Here is a 17,350-nt window from a genome sequence, read left to right on the forward strand (position 1 = left end):
AATTCAAGTTCGAATCAGTGCGGACCTTCAGAATACACCGTTGAAGAGAAGGGATGGGGGCAGACAACATAATAATTGATAAGAAGTAAATGACAGCCCAAACTCTAGCCATGGTTTAATAGTTTAGGAAGTTGAAGACATGAAGTTCGATTTTTTTTTTCTTTTCAAGTGGGAGAGGTGAGAAATATGTATTCAGGTTCACCCAACGGGAAGACAGGACAGTATCACCAAGGCACAAAGGTCATAGCTAAGTTTGATTTAATTTGTAAGAAAAATTAAACATAATTAGTTGAAGACCAGTTAATTGTAAGTTTCTAAGGTCATATTGTCATGGGGGCAGGCCAATTTAAAGGAGCAATGCAATCTTTAAGTTCCAAAGTTGTTTCTGATGTAATATATGTAAACTCTTTTATCCTCCAATCAGAAACCTATCGATTTTCCATGAAGCAGTTCATATATATGGTCCAGAACAGTTCAGAATTCAAAGACAATCTATAGAACTGAGATAAATCAACATCTATAAGTTATTATGTTCTGTTGTTTAAAAAAAAGTTAAAATTTACCTATTAATCAACCAAGATCATAACAATATTGGTTAGATCATGGTTGTTTGCTCCGTTAACTCCATCTCACATTCACTGATATCTGCTTCACAGTTTTCTACTCCATTGCGATATGAAACTGTAATATTAGAACATTTTAAACATTAGTAAAATTTATATATAATAATGGAGAAAAACCTACTGTTTACAATATAAGTGACAATGTAGTTTACATTATCAACAATTTGAAATAAATTTAATAAACAGTATGTGTTACCTTTAGGCAAATTTTCGAATATTTCTTTGTAGACAATATTTTTTGTATGAAAACGATCAGCATCATCATTTTCTACAATGAGTATCTTGAGACCATCTTTACTTGTAACTCTTGATACGGCAACATATAACTGTCCATGACTGAAAACTGGTCTATCTAAATAAAGTCCAACACGCTGCAGAGATTGACCTTGGCTCTTATTAATTGTCATAGCAAAGCAAACAGATACTGGAAACTGCCTTCTTTTTAGTACAAAAGGCCATTTGGAATCAGAAGGGGATAAGACTATTCTTGGAATAAACACTTTTTCTCCAATATGAGTTCCTGATATTATTTGAGCCTCTAAAACCCATTTTGATAATTGAGTGACCAAAAGTCTAGTACCATTACAAAGTCCATTACTTTGGTTTAAATTCCGAAGTAACATTATTGGCAGACCTACTTTCAATCTGAGTTTATGATTTGGAATACCAGGGAACTTCAATGAATTGAGAAATTCTATTGGATACATGACATCTTGGTCTAGAATGTTGCTTGAAGCTTTACATAATGAATCTGCACTAAGATATGTCTCTTCATCAGCATTAATAAGATCAATCATGTAATCATTTATGTCTTCAACTACTTCATTTGTTGGAGCTAAAATTGCTCTCTCCTCTAAATACTTGGAGTTGTTGAATTTTGTATCAAAGTCAGGATAGGCAGCTTTTACAATATCATTGAAAGGATGAGCACCAGGCTGAATTAGTAAATCATGCGGTATTTCAATCAATGTTTCATCTTCACTATTACTAAGTTCACCATCACCAATTTTCAATATCCATTCAGCAAATTCCCTTGCTGCAATATCACCTGGGTTTTGTGTCAACCTCATATTTATTGTCAGAATGAAAACTTTGCAACTATTCCATAATGATGACTTGTTAATTGATGCTTCAACTATTTGTTCTCTTCGTCCTTTAGATATCACTGGTAATATTTGTCTAAAATCACCGCCAAGAACAACTACTTTTCCGCCAAAAGGTGTCTCTGCACTGTTTGAGTTCGAAAAACGCAATATATCTCTTAATGACCGGTCAACAGCTTCAAAAAAATTTTGGTGTGCCATAGGAGCTTCATCCCAAACTATAAGACTTGCTTTTGACATAAGTTCTGCAATTTGTGAACCTTGTTTAATACCGCAACTTGAACTGTCTGTCACATTTATTGGTATTTGAAATCTTGAATGAGTTGTTCTCCCTCCAGGCAACAATAATGCAGCAATGCCAGATGAAGCAATTGCAATTACAATTTTACCTTCTGAGCGCAATCGGCATATAATAGTCTTCCAGAGATAAGTCTTTCCAGTTCCTCCATGCCCATAAACAAAAAAAAAACCACCTTTATTCTCTAAAACAGAATTAATTACTTCATCATAGATATTTCTTTGATCAATATTAAGACCAGCAAGAAGTTTAATATGTTCTGCTGCCAAAGAGTTTCTATCATAATCCAATTCTTCTTGTAATACTCTATTGTTACTTTGTCTGAGAAGTAATGTATTTGGATATGGTATTGTCTCAAATTCATGCAAAGACCTGCCACTCTTTATCAAAATCTGTTCAATTTCACATAGTGCATAGTTTTGTAATTGGAAGTCTTCAAGATGTAGATTGTCAAACCGTAGAACTGTTCTTTGACGATGCAGAATGTCCTCAGATAACAACTGCCAATTTGAAATCCATAATTTATATGGGTCTACAACGTCACAAAAAATCAACATTGTAACAAAAAGTTCTCGAAGCTGTTTTCCTAAAGCCCAGCACAATGCATGATTCAAAGCTTCGTGCCACTCTTTATCATCATCAAGCAAACCAAGTGCATAACATGTTGATCTGAAAGTTGGATACACAACATTATTTATAGTTCGTATTTCCTCAAATGATCTAGGTCCTTTAATAACATTGAGTAGCATCCGCAAATAAAACCGTTCTCCACTTGCAGGATGAGCATAATATATACGCCCAATACATCTTCCAGATTTTCTTAATTTCCATTCTTTGTCTCTATTATGCCAAACCCATTTAGTAGGAAATTCAGAATAAGTCAATTCCCTTGCTTCTTCATACAATGCATTCGCTTTCATCCACTCTGTAAATTTGGTTTTTTCAATATCTGGCTTGTTCACAACATTATTTAAATAATCAGTATCTTCAAAAACAACTGGTTGCTCATCCTCATTGTGAAAATTCAGTCTTTGAACAGCAGGCTCTCGATGGTGAATAGGAAATTCAAATATCCTCCAACATGCCTCTATGGCAGATACATATCTACAATTTAAATATGTCTTAACTTCATCAGCATCTGTCATATGCTGCATTCCAGTAGAAGAATCAATATGTAAATTTTCTTCAAGAATCAAAGTTGCACGATCAGGTCCTTTTGTTATATATTTAAATAAGTACTTGATAGATCTTGAACGATTACACCACTCGACATTTATGTGTGCTTGAAATTTCACCAATAAGTCAATATTGTATGGAACTATGAATCGATTATCAAGTTTGACTTCATTTCTTTCAACAAATCTTCCATTATTCCTTCTTCTATATATTGGGAAACCATCTTCATCAACAGTGGTTTGCGAACAAAATTTTTTAGGGAAGTGCTTTGTACATTTGTTTTCAATCATACAACTTGCCTTTGAATTAATAGAGCCGCAAGGACCATGAACCATATATTGTTTGACAGCTTCATAAACCAAAGAGTCTTCATTCAAATCTGGAATTTCTGCTGAAATTATTCTATCAATTTTTGCTGCTGTAGGATGCTTGTCATCATGATGCAGAAAAAGTAAAATGTGTGCATAAGGTAACCCTCTCTTTTAATATTCAACAGTGTAGACAACTGCCACCAAAATAGTAAGTTAGTTACATTTATTTAGATTTACTATTAAACCAAGTAAAGAAGAAGGGAAAAATATTTAAAATATAAAGTTTAGTATACCTGCAATTACTTTCCCAAAGTGTTGACCATGCTTTAAATCATATAAGAGTTGATCAAGCTTTATCTTGAACACTCTTGCAATCACATCAGGTCGATCTTCTACTTTCTGTCCAGGTTTCCTAGATAGGAAAAGATCAATTTCTGGCCATTTCGTGTTGCAAGTGAAGGTAATAAATAGGTCTGGATAACCTGCCCATCTACAGATTGCCATTGCATCTTGATAGTTTTCAATCATATACCTTGGACTTCCAGTGAAACTTGAAGGTAGAACAAATCTCTTGCCTGAAGATGCAGGGGTGGTATCTCCTCTCATAACTGCATCTTTCAGTCCTTTATACAATTCTATCCTTAATTTGTCTGGGTTCTCTTTTACCCACATAAGCCGGATTTCTTCAATACATGTGTAGGCATCTACAACAAATTGTTGAAACAATCTACCACCATTTACCAAAGTATGTCCTTCATGTTCACGTTCTTGCAAGCGATATGCATAATATTCTCTCATAGTGACAGAATCAGTTGTATCAGATCTGATTCCATCTACATTACTATACAAAATGCCGAGCCTAAAACCATCTTCACCATATGGGAATAAAAGAGGATATTGTAATGCCATGTATGAAGGATGCAGCACATTAATACGTTGTAACCCTCCTTCTTTTAACTCAACAATAATATCACGATGTGCATTCTCAGCACCGATATCACCAATGATAATTGCTGCAATTTCTGAACATGTAGGCAGGTTATATTCTCTTCCATCTGTAGTTCGTGAGCCAATAAGGCGCAATCTTAAACGGTGAACATCAGTATCAAAGAAACGGTCTCTAGACATCCGAAATATCTTCACTAAAGTGTTTGTTTCATCAAGCATTTGGACCAATGCATCAACAATAGATGGATCAAGGTCACTATCAATTTCATCAGTACTAAAGATATTCATTCTATTTTCAACTTCATTTTCAATATCGTAGAAATATAATTGTGCAAATTGTGGATCTTGGCCATCATTGGGAAGAAGAGTTCCAATTCTATGATGGTTTTGGCCATTAAGTTTGAAAATGTAAGGGTGTCTTCCATCGTTAATTCTACTATCTACTTTGCCACCCATAGATGTCATTGCGAACATTGCATTATAAGTTCTTATTTGAGTTCTGAACGTTTTAGATCGTTGACTACCAAGAGGATCTAAAAGCTCATCAATAAGAGGAGGTGGCTTCTTAAGCAAAGGTAACTTAACCTTACCCTCCATACAACAGAGAGAGAATTTTGGGTTCCTAGGCCTCTTAGATTTAACTGTTCTCTCTTCATACCATAAAATTGAACTGCAATGCATGCATATATAAGAAGGCGAGCCAAAATTCCAAGGTTCAGTATATTTTCCTATATGAATTTTAAAATATCAGAACAACAATAATGATATAAACAAAAAAGAATATAATTTTTTTTTCCTTTGTAAATTTAAGTCAAGTCATTTACTTGGAAATTCTTCGCAACCACTCTGACTTTCTGGTTGTTGGATTTGTTGAGATATATCACAATTATTGAATCCATCTTCTACCAAAGTATCATCCGTACTTATGTTCAATCTAGTTTCTTCATAGGAATGATCCATGCCAACATCAATATCTAATAACCAATGTGAATAGAAAGTTTTATTTTCAATTTTTTATGAAGAAATGTTAAAAAAATTTATAAGAGTAAAGTGGCAGAAACAGAAACAAAAACGTACCTCTTGACCCATAAAAATCTATATTTGTACCAGGTGAATGGACCATAGAGCAGTCATGTGTTAATGCTGTTCTATCTCTCTTGTTTTTTTTCCTCTTTTCAGCAATGACCATTCCCCTGGATTTCCTAGCCTGGATAAGCTTATTTTGTAAACTATTTTTCCTTTCATGCCATTTTCTGCTGGATCGTCTTTCAAACATTAGCATCCGTCTTTTTAATCGTGCTTGTCTTGCATTTTCCATTTTTTTTTTTCAAAACTTCAGAAATGAGCTGCTATAAACTGAGATCTTATACATATGTGAAAGTGTGTTATAAAATAAATAAATAGAATTAAAGCATCTATAAGCATTCAATCCAAAACACTATTGTAAACACAATAAAAATAAAATGAATAAACAAAATAAACAAAACTAACAACATCAACATTTATAAAGGCTGCTAATAAACTGTGCCCAAAGGCCTGAGCAGTACAAAAATTAAAGGAAACAAAGTTTAATAAGCAGCAGTACAAAGCTTAAAAAAACACAAAGTTTAATAATTATTCTAGTAAATTAGAGTCATACATCAATAATGAAATAATAATAAAATTAATTATGAAGAAGAAAAACAACAAAGGCAATCAGAGAAAATGCAGTTCAATCTGAAAAAACACAGTAAATCTCAGGCCAAAGCATTGGAAGAGAGATAATAAACATCCGGATTTTAATTCAAATTCAAAAAATAAAAAATAGTGGTGAGGATGTGAAATAAGTAAAAGGGAGAATTGACTGAAGAAATGAATTTGTAAAGACAGAAGTTAGGTAAAACATGTAAATCAAAGCCAATTAAAACAGGATTACAGTAAATGAATAAAATGTAATTCCAAATATGAGATAAGTAAAAAGGATATCAGCATTTAAACAAACTGTACTAAACTGTAAAATGGTTTTAATTTTCAATTAACTTGCCAATGTTCCTTTTAAATGAAAAGTTCAGCCTGTTTTTTCAAAATTCAGCACATATAGAGGTCAATCTGATTTATAGATGGTTCTACTATTCTTGTCCATCCCATAAACATTAATATTCATAACAAATCAATATTCAACCATTATTAAATGCCAAACATGTCCTATAAACATTAATATTCATTACAAATCAATATTCAACTATTATTAAATGCCAAACATGTTTTTCCTTACATATATTCAATCGGTAAACCCCATTACGCCACTCACAAAAAAATTGGGTTATAATAACTCAAAAAGAAAGTATCAAAGTAAAGAATATAACACATCAAGTAACAAAATGCTGACCTTGGGTACAGGTGCTGACAAAAAAGAAGCAAAACAGACTGGATGTCAATTTTTTATTGACAAAGGTGCCGTTTGTTTAAGAATGTGGGAAATCAAGTTAATTCAATACGTGAACATGATGGAGGCATCAAATGCAGGCCATTAAAAGCATAGCAAAATAAATAAATAAATAAAAGTAATGACAGTCTAACAATTCAGTAAAATACAAAATAAGAATACATTAAATTAATAAAAATTGAAGGAAAAAGTAGAGTAAAATATGCAAGTCAGAGCCTAATCAAAACTAAACAGATCAACGGAGAAAATTTAATTCAAATTATGAGATAAATAGAGGGAAAATCAGGCTATCGAAACCTCTTAGTTTGATGCAGAAACTCTTCTTGCAAAATAACCGTGTTGTACCTGGCAAAAAACTCAGCATTGAACAAAATGAAAGGGTAAGAAGTTTTTTAAAACTGCAGCAAAGAAAGATGACAGCAAGAATACAAAAGAAGCGGAAGTAAACATTGTAATATGGTTTAAGTTGCAAAAAATATGAAAGATTGTTTTAGTTCTTAACAATTTATTGGATATTTCCTACATGATGATGGCAAAATTAACATCAAACAGTAACACTTTTTGACACAATGTGAGAATTCTTATGGAATTAATTAACAATACTGGGATAAAATAAAGAAACTCTTCAGTCGTAAATATTTGAAAGTTATTTTCAAAAGATGAATTCTATTGGAACAACTGCATTGATTTAGTAGTATATCGATCTCAAATTAATGGGAGAAAGGAAAAAAACCAATAAATTTGTGGAGAAAGAGAGAGACTTATTTATAAGTCCATAAAGGATGATATAGGTTGAGTCAACTAAATTCTAACTTACACATATTTCTACAGCTATAGTATATAAACTACAAACTAATATCGAAGGGAAAATATACTAATTTGGATTACTGAGAAAACAATGACATTTTTGTGCAGGTGCATCAAACTGTATTAGGAAGAAAAAATATCCACAATAGATTAAGTCTACAGCGATGGGGTACTAATCTTAATACTCAGTGTGTTCTTTGTAAAAAGATAATTGAAAGCAGGTATCACTTGTTTTGTGATTGTTCATTCTCGATGAATATATGGTGAGCCATAATAAAGCGGAACCTTAAAAAAATCACAAAGTTCTGTTACCAAGAGATTATGCTCAAGGATAAGAATTGAGTCTAGATTGGCATTATGCTCTACTATGTATCAGTTACTGGAATTCTGTTCAAAACAGAAGAATAAAAAGTTTTATTCTAAATATAAACAAACTAATCGAAATATTAATGTGTACACCACACAACAGTGTTTAAGAATTAATCCCTAAATATTTAACGACATAATTTTAAGCAAATAAAAACATAATATACTGTCAAAAAAATTCACTGATTCTTTAAAACAAATATACATCCACAATAAAACAGGGAACGTGTTTTTTTAGCACAAACAGTAAGGAGAGAGGAGAGGCGGCAATTCAAAGAGGTTGAAAAGTTATTAATTAAATAAACAAACGTTCAGAAGCACAAATATTAAAAAAGAATAACCCAATCTAAATCAGATATGATTCAAATTAAAAAAAAAATTTAAAATAAAAATAAAAGTTAAAAACCATAAAACAGAAACTGGAAATGGGTTTGACGATGGCAAAATCAAAGGCAAAATCCCTTATGTTACCAGGACATAAAACCGAAATTATATTTTATGCATAGAAAAAGGAACAAACCCATCTATATTTTCAAAAAGAGTCAAAAGAACAACCCTAGAAAATTCGGTAGGAATTTTTTTTTTCAAAACAGATATATAGAAAACTAAGATGCTTAATTATGTAGTATAAACCCGAAATTATAATTTTTGCATAGAAAAAGGAACCAACCCATCTATTTTTCAAAAGGAGTTAAAGAAGAACCCTAGAAAATTCGACAGGAATTTTTCATTGAAAACAGATATACAGAAAAGGAAGATGCTGACCTTCAGAAAAGTTTTGTTGCAGAAAAGAGATGAAACAAAGCAGAAGATCAAATCGTGATGGCCGGCCGCACGAACGTCCACTGGATCCCAATTTCTTTTTCCCCTTCTTCCCTTTCTCTGAGTCAAAGTATCGGTAGGTCATTTATTTTAGAGAGAGAAGATATTAAACGTAATTTGATTAAAACAGACAGCTAGGATTTTTTTAACTGAAATGGTTTTTTTCTTTTTTTTTTAAACGGACTTTATTTTTAATGTAACCCTTCTTGCTTGAGTCTTTTGGGTAAATATTGGTAAAAATAAAGTTTTTTGGGGTTATAGTCACTGTTGAAAGTTATTTAGGGAAATGAGGAGAGAGAGTGAATTTCGGCAACAGTGTTGCCGAAATTCGAAGAAAAGTATGAGAGAGAAAATCCAATTTGAGGAGAGAGAAATTTTGAGAATTTCGGCAACAGTGTTGCCGAAATTCCTTCTGCCCAGCCTGCCCGCTTCATTGAGTGCCCATGTGTGAGTGCTCAAAAGGAAAAAAATAAAAAAAGGTTTGCGGCAATCCCATTGTCGAAAATGGAGGGAAAAGAAAAAAAAATTTTGAATTATGGCAATGGGATTGCCGAAATAGGGGGGAAAGAGAAAAAAAAAAAATTGTGGCAATGGAATTGCCGAAATAGGGGGAAGAAGGGGAAAAAAAAAAATGTGGCAATGGTAGTGCCGAAATAGTGGGAAAAAAAAAAAAAAAAAAAAAAGGGAAATGTGGCAATGGTATTGCCGAAATAGGGGGAGAAAAAAAATGTGGCAATGGTAGTGCCGAAATAGTGGGAAAAAAAAAGGGGAAATGTGGCAATGGTATTGCCGAAATAGTGGGAGAGAAAAAAAAATGTGGCAATGGTAGTGCCGAAATAGTGGGAGAGAGAAAAAAAAAAAAAAAAAAAAAAAGGGAAATGTGGCAATGGTATTGCCGAAATAGGGGGAGAAAAAAAAATGTGGCAATGGTAGTGCCGAAATAGTGGGAGAGAAAAAAAAAAAAAAAAAAAAAAAAGGGAAATGTGGCAATGGTAGTGCCGAAATAGTGGGAGAAAAAAAAAAAAAAGGAATTGTGGCAATGGTATTGCCGAAATAGGGGGAAAGAGGAAAAAAAAAAGAATTATGGCAATGGGATTGCCAAAATAGGGGGAAGAAAAAAAAATTGTAGCAATGGTATTGCCGAAATAGGGGGAAAGGGGAAAAAAATTGTGGGTATTGTGGCAATGCTATTGCCGAAAATGTGAAAAAAATTATTATAAAAAAAAAAGAGGAAAATCAATTGTGGCAATGACATTGCCGAAATAGAAGGATTCTTATCTACATCTTCAATTTCAAGTACATAGATTCTAACACATGAAAGTTATATAAAAAAAATATTTTGATGTGACTCGTACTTGAATAAAACATTGCTGAGATTCTTTGCTAAGAATCAAACAAGACTTGAAGAATAATTTCTGCAAGAGAAATATGATTGATGTAACAAAAAGACTGGAACTCAATTAGTCTCCGTGACAAATGAATTTTTTTTGTCTTTTATTTCATATCTTTGTAATAAAAGGCAAGCCTTCCTTTTCACAAAACACTTCTACATCTCTGCTTGAAGTTTTCTCACAAAACACTTCTATCCGATTGTTCAGTTTTTCTTTAGTTTTGCTTCAGCATATACAATTGTAAGTTTTGGGTGAATGTAAGTTTTTTTACTTTTTGCTTCAGCGATTATGATTGTTGTTGTTGTTGTCGTCGTTGTTGTTTTTATTCAAATTTTAGATTAATAAATTTTTTATGGTTAGTACTACAAATATTTTTAGTATTGTTGTTATTTTGTGTTTATTTATTATTATCTAATTGTGTTTTTCTTTTTCTTTTTTGCAAGTATCACTCTATAATTCTCACTCTTTCAGTTGGTATCACAATTATCGTAAGTATCTCAACTCTCTATCTAATTAAATTTACGTATATGTTTTGTTAATTTTGAAATTATTTAATATTATTTATTGTTATTATTATTAGTAGTATATGACCACAAAAATTGTAATAAATTGTATTATTGTGATATTTTTATAGTCAATTTTACTTTGTTATTATCAGTTATTACATCATTACTTGGAAAAAACTATATTGCATAATATGTTTGTTGATTTATAATAAAGATATGTATGTGTATTTTTTTTTTTTTTAGTACAATAAATCCTACATTTGTGTTTGATGGAAAAATTATATGTTTTATGTATGGTTATATTAATGTTATTGTAAGTGCACAATCGCACCTGGACCCAAATCCAATATTATGGGCTCAGGCCCAACGAGCCTTAAACAATGAAATTTGTAGAGTGTGGGTTTGAAATCTACTTTAGAGGTACTGAGAACTTAACAACAGGCTATAGTGTAAAGATAATTGTAAATAGAAGATGATAATAACAAATGGACCTCCTCGGACGTAAGCCAAGGACCACTTCTGTATTATTTCTCTTTCTTTCTTAAAAGTTACAATTCTTAATTTCTTTCTTGATTACTCGCTGATCCCCTTTTTCTTTGGCCTTCACCCCCTTTTAATACTTCTTCCCTAGATATTTCTTCTCTTAATGCTTTGAATAGTAACCAGAAGTTTTGGTTCTACTGTTCAGGGGTCACTTCTCCATCAATGCGGCCAGGGAGGTAGGTGCAGAGCCTTTAATGCGGAGGTGGCAGCCTTTGCCCTAGATATTTTCTTTAATACTGGTGCATCTAGAAGGTTCAGGGTGTCCCCTTTTAACCATTAGCCTTTCCAGAGTTGTGACTTGACCTTCATAATGAAGTCTTGAGTTCTCTGGGATCTGTCCGAGGAGAAGCTCGCCCTCGGCTGTACCCTCGGATCCTCAGCGTATGGGCCAATTCGTATAGTTTAATTCTGGAGCAGGTCGGCCCTCCATGCTACAGTCCAAAGGCCCATATGCCCATTTGGGTCCTTTTACTCCCCACAATAGCCCCTCAAAACTCTATTTTTCATCATCCGAGGAGAAAAATAGGGTTTTTATCCAACGAAAGCTTTCCCCACACGTTCTGTAAATAACTACACGTGTGAAGACTGTTTCGCGTTCTAGAGGATGCCACTTGGCGGTTTTATTTTCAAAAATGCGCGCATTTATTACCGTAAGTTATACCTTGTCCCCCACGTTCAACGGTGAGATGAGCATCCAACGGTCCTTGTTACTCCATAAAAATTTGGGCGGGACAAATACAATTTCGAGGCCGCTTCCCGCACGCCGTGACGCTTCGGGAACCTGCGCCTTCATTTATTTCTCCAGAGGCTAATCCCATCAAAACATCAGTAATCACCTTTTGTCTGTAGAAATCCATGGAAATTTGCACAACTTGAAATTTGTAAGTTCTCATTTCTTTTCTCTTAACCCTTTCTCCTCGGACACTGTCCTCGGCTCCCCTCATAACAGTTCTCCCTCTTAGAACTTAGTTTTTCGTTCCTTTCTGATGGGAAAGTTTAAATGTCTAGTTGATACCGCCGCTGGGATGGAAGGCTTTAAAGCCAAGTATCGTATTCCCAGCGACGTAGGTTTAGAATACTGCCCGGCGGAAGCCGTGGCCGATTCTAGGAAGGCTGGAGAGGTTATCATCCCAATGGTAACCTTCGTAGAAGGTGGGATGACCCTCCCAATGAAGCCTGAAACGAGGGAGTACCTCCGCAACCACCAGTTGTGTCCCGATCAGTGCGCCCCAAACGTTTTTAGAGTTTTGGGTAGCGTCGACGCTCTAAATGAGCAAATGGGCCTGAACCTCACCTGGCATGATGTCGTCTTTATGTACGAATGCCATAAACTCACTGGAGTAGGTTACTACATCAAATTCCGCTCCAGTGTAGTTAGGTTGATCTCCTGTTTGCCCAAATCCAATAAAGGCATGAAGGATGACTACCTCATCGTCTCTGGCAACTGGCACGACGGCCCCCACTGCCCAGTTGAGTGGGGAGATCCAGGTGCGACACCTTTAGGATTTAACTTCCCATCCCATAACTCCCTAAATCATCTAGGAATGTGCATTCGCATTTACTTGAGCATTTACCTTTAATTTATTATATGTTCTACGCATCTAACCGTGTTTGTTTATCTGGATGTTTTTCTTTGTAGATAAGCAAAACGTACGCCCACGCTTGAGCCACTACAACGTTGCAGATTTGAATAGAGTGCTACGTTCCGAGGCGTTTGTCAGCAGAGACTTACAACTTAGGGCGGCCCACTTGATTCTGGGGTACGATCCCTTCTCCTCGGACTTCCAGGAGATCGAGAACGCAATAATCGCGGGTGACCGAAGGCGTAGGAGAATCAACGTAGCCAGACCTCACTTTTTGGCCGATCATGACATCCCTGACGCCCCTCACACCATATTGTACACACAGCCCATCGCGGCCATCCCACTCGCTGTGCACTCTCAGGCAATTGTTGTCCCAGAGGAGCGAGTGTCTTCTTCGAACACATTGGACGAGGAGATAGACCAGTTTCGGCTCGAGGACTCCCCACGACCTCGCGAAAACCCGTTTGTTATCCTTTCCGACGAGGAAGAAGAAGAAGCTGAGGCCTCTGGGATCGTGGGTCTAGTGATAGCGCGTCCAGACGACAGTTCCGTTGAAGAAGAGATGGACAAGCTAAAGGACCTTATGACCGATAGAGACGCCCAAGTGGCAAAGAAGGGAACAAGAGGGTCCCAAGCTCCCCCTGCTTTGCCACCACCCCCTCCTCCAGCCGAGCCAAAACCTCCCACTGACAATTCTAAGAAGAAAAGAAAAGTGGATGCCGAGGGGGCTGGTGGCAAGAAGCCAAAGAAGCTAAAACAGCAGCCACCGCCGGCCTAGCAGCAGAAGCTGGACAAGGGCAAAGGGCGCGCCCGTTCAGTTGAAAGTAGGGAGATCAGGGACGTGGCCAAGGTATGCCGAGCACCAGCCACCTGGTCTCTTGACTTGAGGCTGGACGGCGCCCCTATTCCCTGCCACTCCAGCATTAGGGCAGTCTAACAAGGCCACGCCCACCACCTAGCCGAGGTGTTGGAGCGTCCTCTTCTGCTGCCCAAGGACATGGAGTCCTTGGAGAAGATGGGCCAGCCACAACTGTTCCTCTCGTTAAAAAGGGGTTTAGCTCTGGTAAGTTCCATCTTACACTTATATTCTATATTTATTTGTAAACACTTCACTGCATTTAACCTCCTAACATTTTTGCAGTCCATCCAAGAGGTTTTCGCGGCCGAGAAGTTCGTGGGTGACTCTCGGAAGCGCGCTGGGATGGAGCAGGAGCTAAGGCAAGAGGCAGAAAGGTCTTTAAGCCAGGCCCTAGCAGAGAATGGGAAAATCTCGTCCCAGCTGGCCGACTTGAAAAGAGAAAGAGATGGTGACAAGGCCAGCTTGAAGACAATGGAAACCCAAGTGGAGGGGCAGCGTAAGCTTCTCCGTCAAAAGGATGACGAGCTCGCCCAAGTCCACCAGGCACGCTCTGACTTGGAAAAGGAGCTTATGCGGGTAATGGAAGAGGCTCGCACCCACAAGCACACCCTGGAGGCCACGAAGAAGGCCAGTTATCAGGAGGGGGTGACTAGAACGCAAGAAGAGCTGACAGAGGCTTTTGCGGCCTTGTGCCGAGAGTAGTGTTACCAGGTCTGGGGAGAGGCCATAAATGCAGCAGGGGTTCCTCAGGCTTCCGAGCTGAGGAAGCCCGAGAACATCTGGCTTCCCCTAGACATACAGGAAATTGAAGACCCTCATGTTGCTACCTCTCCTGCCCTTCCTCCTGTGGTGCAAGAGCTCGTTCCTGCTCCTACAGAACCTGAAGGTTCCCATAAAGAAAAGGACGAGTGCGGTGGAGCCGAGAAGGAGCAGATCCAAAGCGTGGAGCCACTCATTCCTTCAACAGACAAAGGGAAACAAGCCTTGTCCACCTTTGAGCTGGAATTGAAGAGTACTGAGGCTGGCAGCAGCTCCCTTCAAGACCCCCCTTCCCTAGTTTAGGGCCTAGTATAGGAACTTTTTGTACTCCCCTTCTTTGTATATAATTAATGAAGAAAATTTTTATTCAACTTTCGTTCATGTTGTCTTTATTTTACTTTATTCTTTTTTTGCTTGCCATGAAAGTTTTCAATAACAAATAGTTAAAGGGAAAACAGAATAAATAAGTATAACTCCACCATGCAAACCACTATGACTTCAAAACAGCCACATAACTTAATTTAGACATCAAATAATGTCACAGTTAGACAACTCACATGACAGTTAAACCTTTGTAATCTGACATATTGCTTTCAGTAGGATGTAAGGTCCGAAGACCATTCCTTACAAAAATTTGTTTAACACTTAAAAATGAAGAACTTGAGATCCAAATTAATGAATGGTGAGATAATGATTTCCACAAAACGGGTGATAAGAATAAGAACAGTGACAAGATATTAAGAACATTGACAAGGTTTGTGGTCTGAGGACTATACTTAACCAAGTTTCTGTTTGATTTTTAAGAATAGTAACTTCAAATGTTAATTTCCCCAAAGTAGGAGGTCCGAGGACCCGACATAACTAAGGTTCTATTTAACAAATGACAAGACATCAATTTCCACAAGGCTTATGGTCCGAGGACTATACTTAACTAAGTTTCTGTTTGATTCTTAAGAATAGTAACTTCAAATGTTAATTTCTCCAAAGTAGGAGGTCCGAGGACCCGGCATAACTAAGGTTCTGTTTAACAAATGACAAGACATCAATTTCCACAAGGTTTGTGGTCCGAGGACTACACTTAACCAAGTTTCTGTTTGATTCTTAAGAATAGTAACTTCAAATGTTAATTTCCCCAAAGTAGGAGGTCCGAGGACCCGGCATAACTAAGGTTCTGTTTAACAAATGACAAGACATCAATTTCCACAAGGTTTGTGGTCCGAGGACTATACTTAACCAAGTTTCTGTTTGATTTTTAAGAATAGTAACTTCAAATGTTAATTTCCCCAAAGTAGGAGGTCCGAGGACCCGGCATAACTAAGGTTCTGTTTAACAAATGACAAGACATCAATTTCCACAAGGTTTGTGGTCCGAGGACTACACTTAACCAAGTTTCTGTTTGATTCTTAAGAATAGTAACTTCAAATGTTAATTTCCCCAAAGTAGGAGGTCCAAGGACCCGACATAACTAAGGTTCTGTTTAACAAATGACAAGACATCGATTTCCACAAGGTTTGTGGTCCGAGGACTATGCTTAACCAAGTTTCTGTTTGATTCTTAAGAATAGTAACTTCAAATGTTAATTTCCCCAAAGTAGGAGGTCCGAGGACCCGGCATAACTAAGGTTCTGTTTAACAAATGACAAGACATCAATTTCCACAAGGTTTGTGGTCCGAGGACTACGCTTAACCAAGTTTCTGTTTAATTCTTAAGAATAGTAACTTCAAGCGTCAGAGGTACTTATAACTTTGAAATGTTAACTGACAAAAGCACATTTTATTAATAATAATACCTTCTAAGATTATTTACATTCCATGGGCGTGGTACAATTCTTTCATCTAGGTCAGCTAGCCGATATGACCCTATGCCTGCTACTGAAACAATGCGATAGGGGCCTTCCCAGTTGGGTCCTAGCTTACCCCAAGCTGGGTTCTTAGAAGTGCCTACAACTTTTCTTAGTACAAGATCACCAGGTGCAAGTGGCCTTAGCTTCACGTGGGCATCATATCCCCGTTTTAGCTTCTGTTGATAATAAGCCATTTGGACCATAGTTGCCTCGCGTCGTTCCTCAAGTAAATCAAGACCTTTCTCCAGGAGTCCATTGTTATTCTCCGGGCTAAAAGAGCTCGTCTTTAGGGTGGAAAAACCAGATTCCAGAGGTATCACTGCCTCGGCTCCATAAGTCATAGAGAATGGTGTTTCTCCTGTGGACCTGTGTGGTGTGGTCCGATACGTCCACAGGACATGAGGGAGCTCTTCTACCCATCTGCCTTTCGCATCGTCCAACCTTTTCTTGAGCCCACTAACTATGACCTTGTTAACGGCCTCAGCTTGCCCATTTCCCTGAGGATAAGCTGGGGTGGAGTATCTATTTATGATACCCATGTCACCACAATATTGCCTAAAGGCCTTGCTGTCAAACTGAACGCCATTGTCTGAGATGAGTGTGTGTGGTATACTGAATCTAGTGACAATGTTTTTCCAGACAAACTTCTTGGAGTCAACGTCTCTGATATTTGCTAAGGGTTCGGCCTCAACCCATTTAGTGAAATAGTCTGTCCCCACGAGAAGCCATCTTTTGTTTCCTGCAGCTCTCGGAAATGGCCCCATTATGTCCAATCCCCATTGGGCAAAAGGCCAAGGACTGGAGAGAGGGTTAAGAACCCCTCCAGGTTGATGAATATTAGGGGCGATCCTTTGGCATTGATCACATTTTCTGGCATAGTCCTGAGCCTCTCACTGCATATTGGGCCACCAATAACCCTGAGTCAGAGCTTTATGGGCTAAGGACCTTCCCCCAGTGTGGCTTCCACAAATCCCCTCATGCAGTTCC

At 37.0% G+C, this 17,350-nt stretch overlaps 1 protein-coding gene across 1 annotated transcript; it reads right to left on the bottom strand.

Annotated features, from left to right (window-relative positions):
* Positions 1-595: 595 nt before the first annotated feature.
* LOC142629052 (uncharacterized) lies at positions 596-5,648 on the bottom strand. Its single transcript, XM_075803049.1, has 5 exons — positions 5,537-5,648; positions 5,284-5,433; positions 3,805-5,187; positions 820-3,618; positions 596-681 (listed from the first exon to the last, which is right to left on the bottom strand). Exons 1-5 carry the CDS (start codon positions 5,646-5,648, stop codon positions 596-598), a joined length of 4,530 nt encoding a protein of 1,509 aa, XP_075659164.1.
* Between the last annotated feature and the right edge of the window lie 11,702 nt (positions 5,649-17,350).

The sequence above is a fragment of the Castanea sativa genome, chromosome 1 (genome assembly GCF_040712315.1).
Source record: "Castanea sativa cultivar Marrone di Chiusa Pesio chromosome 1, ASM4071231v1".
Taxonomy (NCBI): domain Eukaryota; kingdom Viridiplantae; phylum Streptophyta; class Magnoliopsida; order Fagales; family Fagaceae; genus Castanea; species Castanea sativa.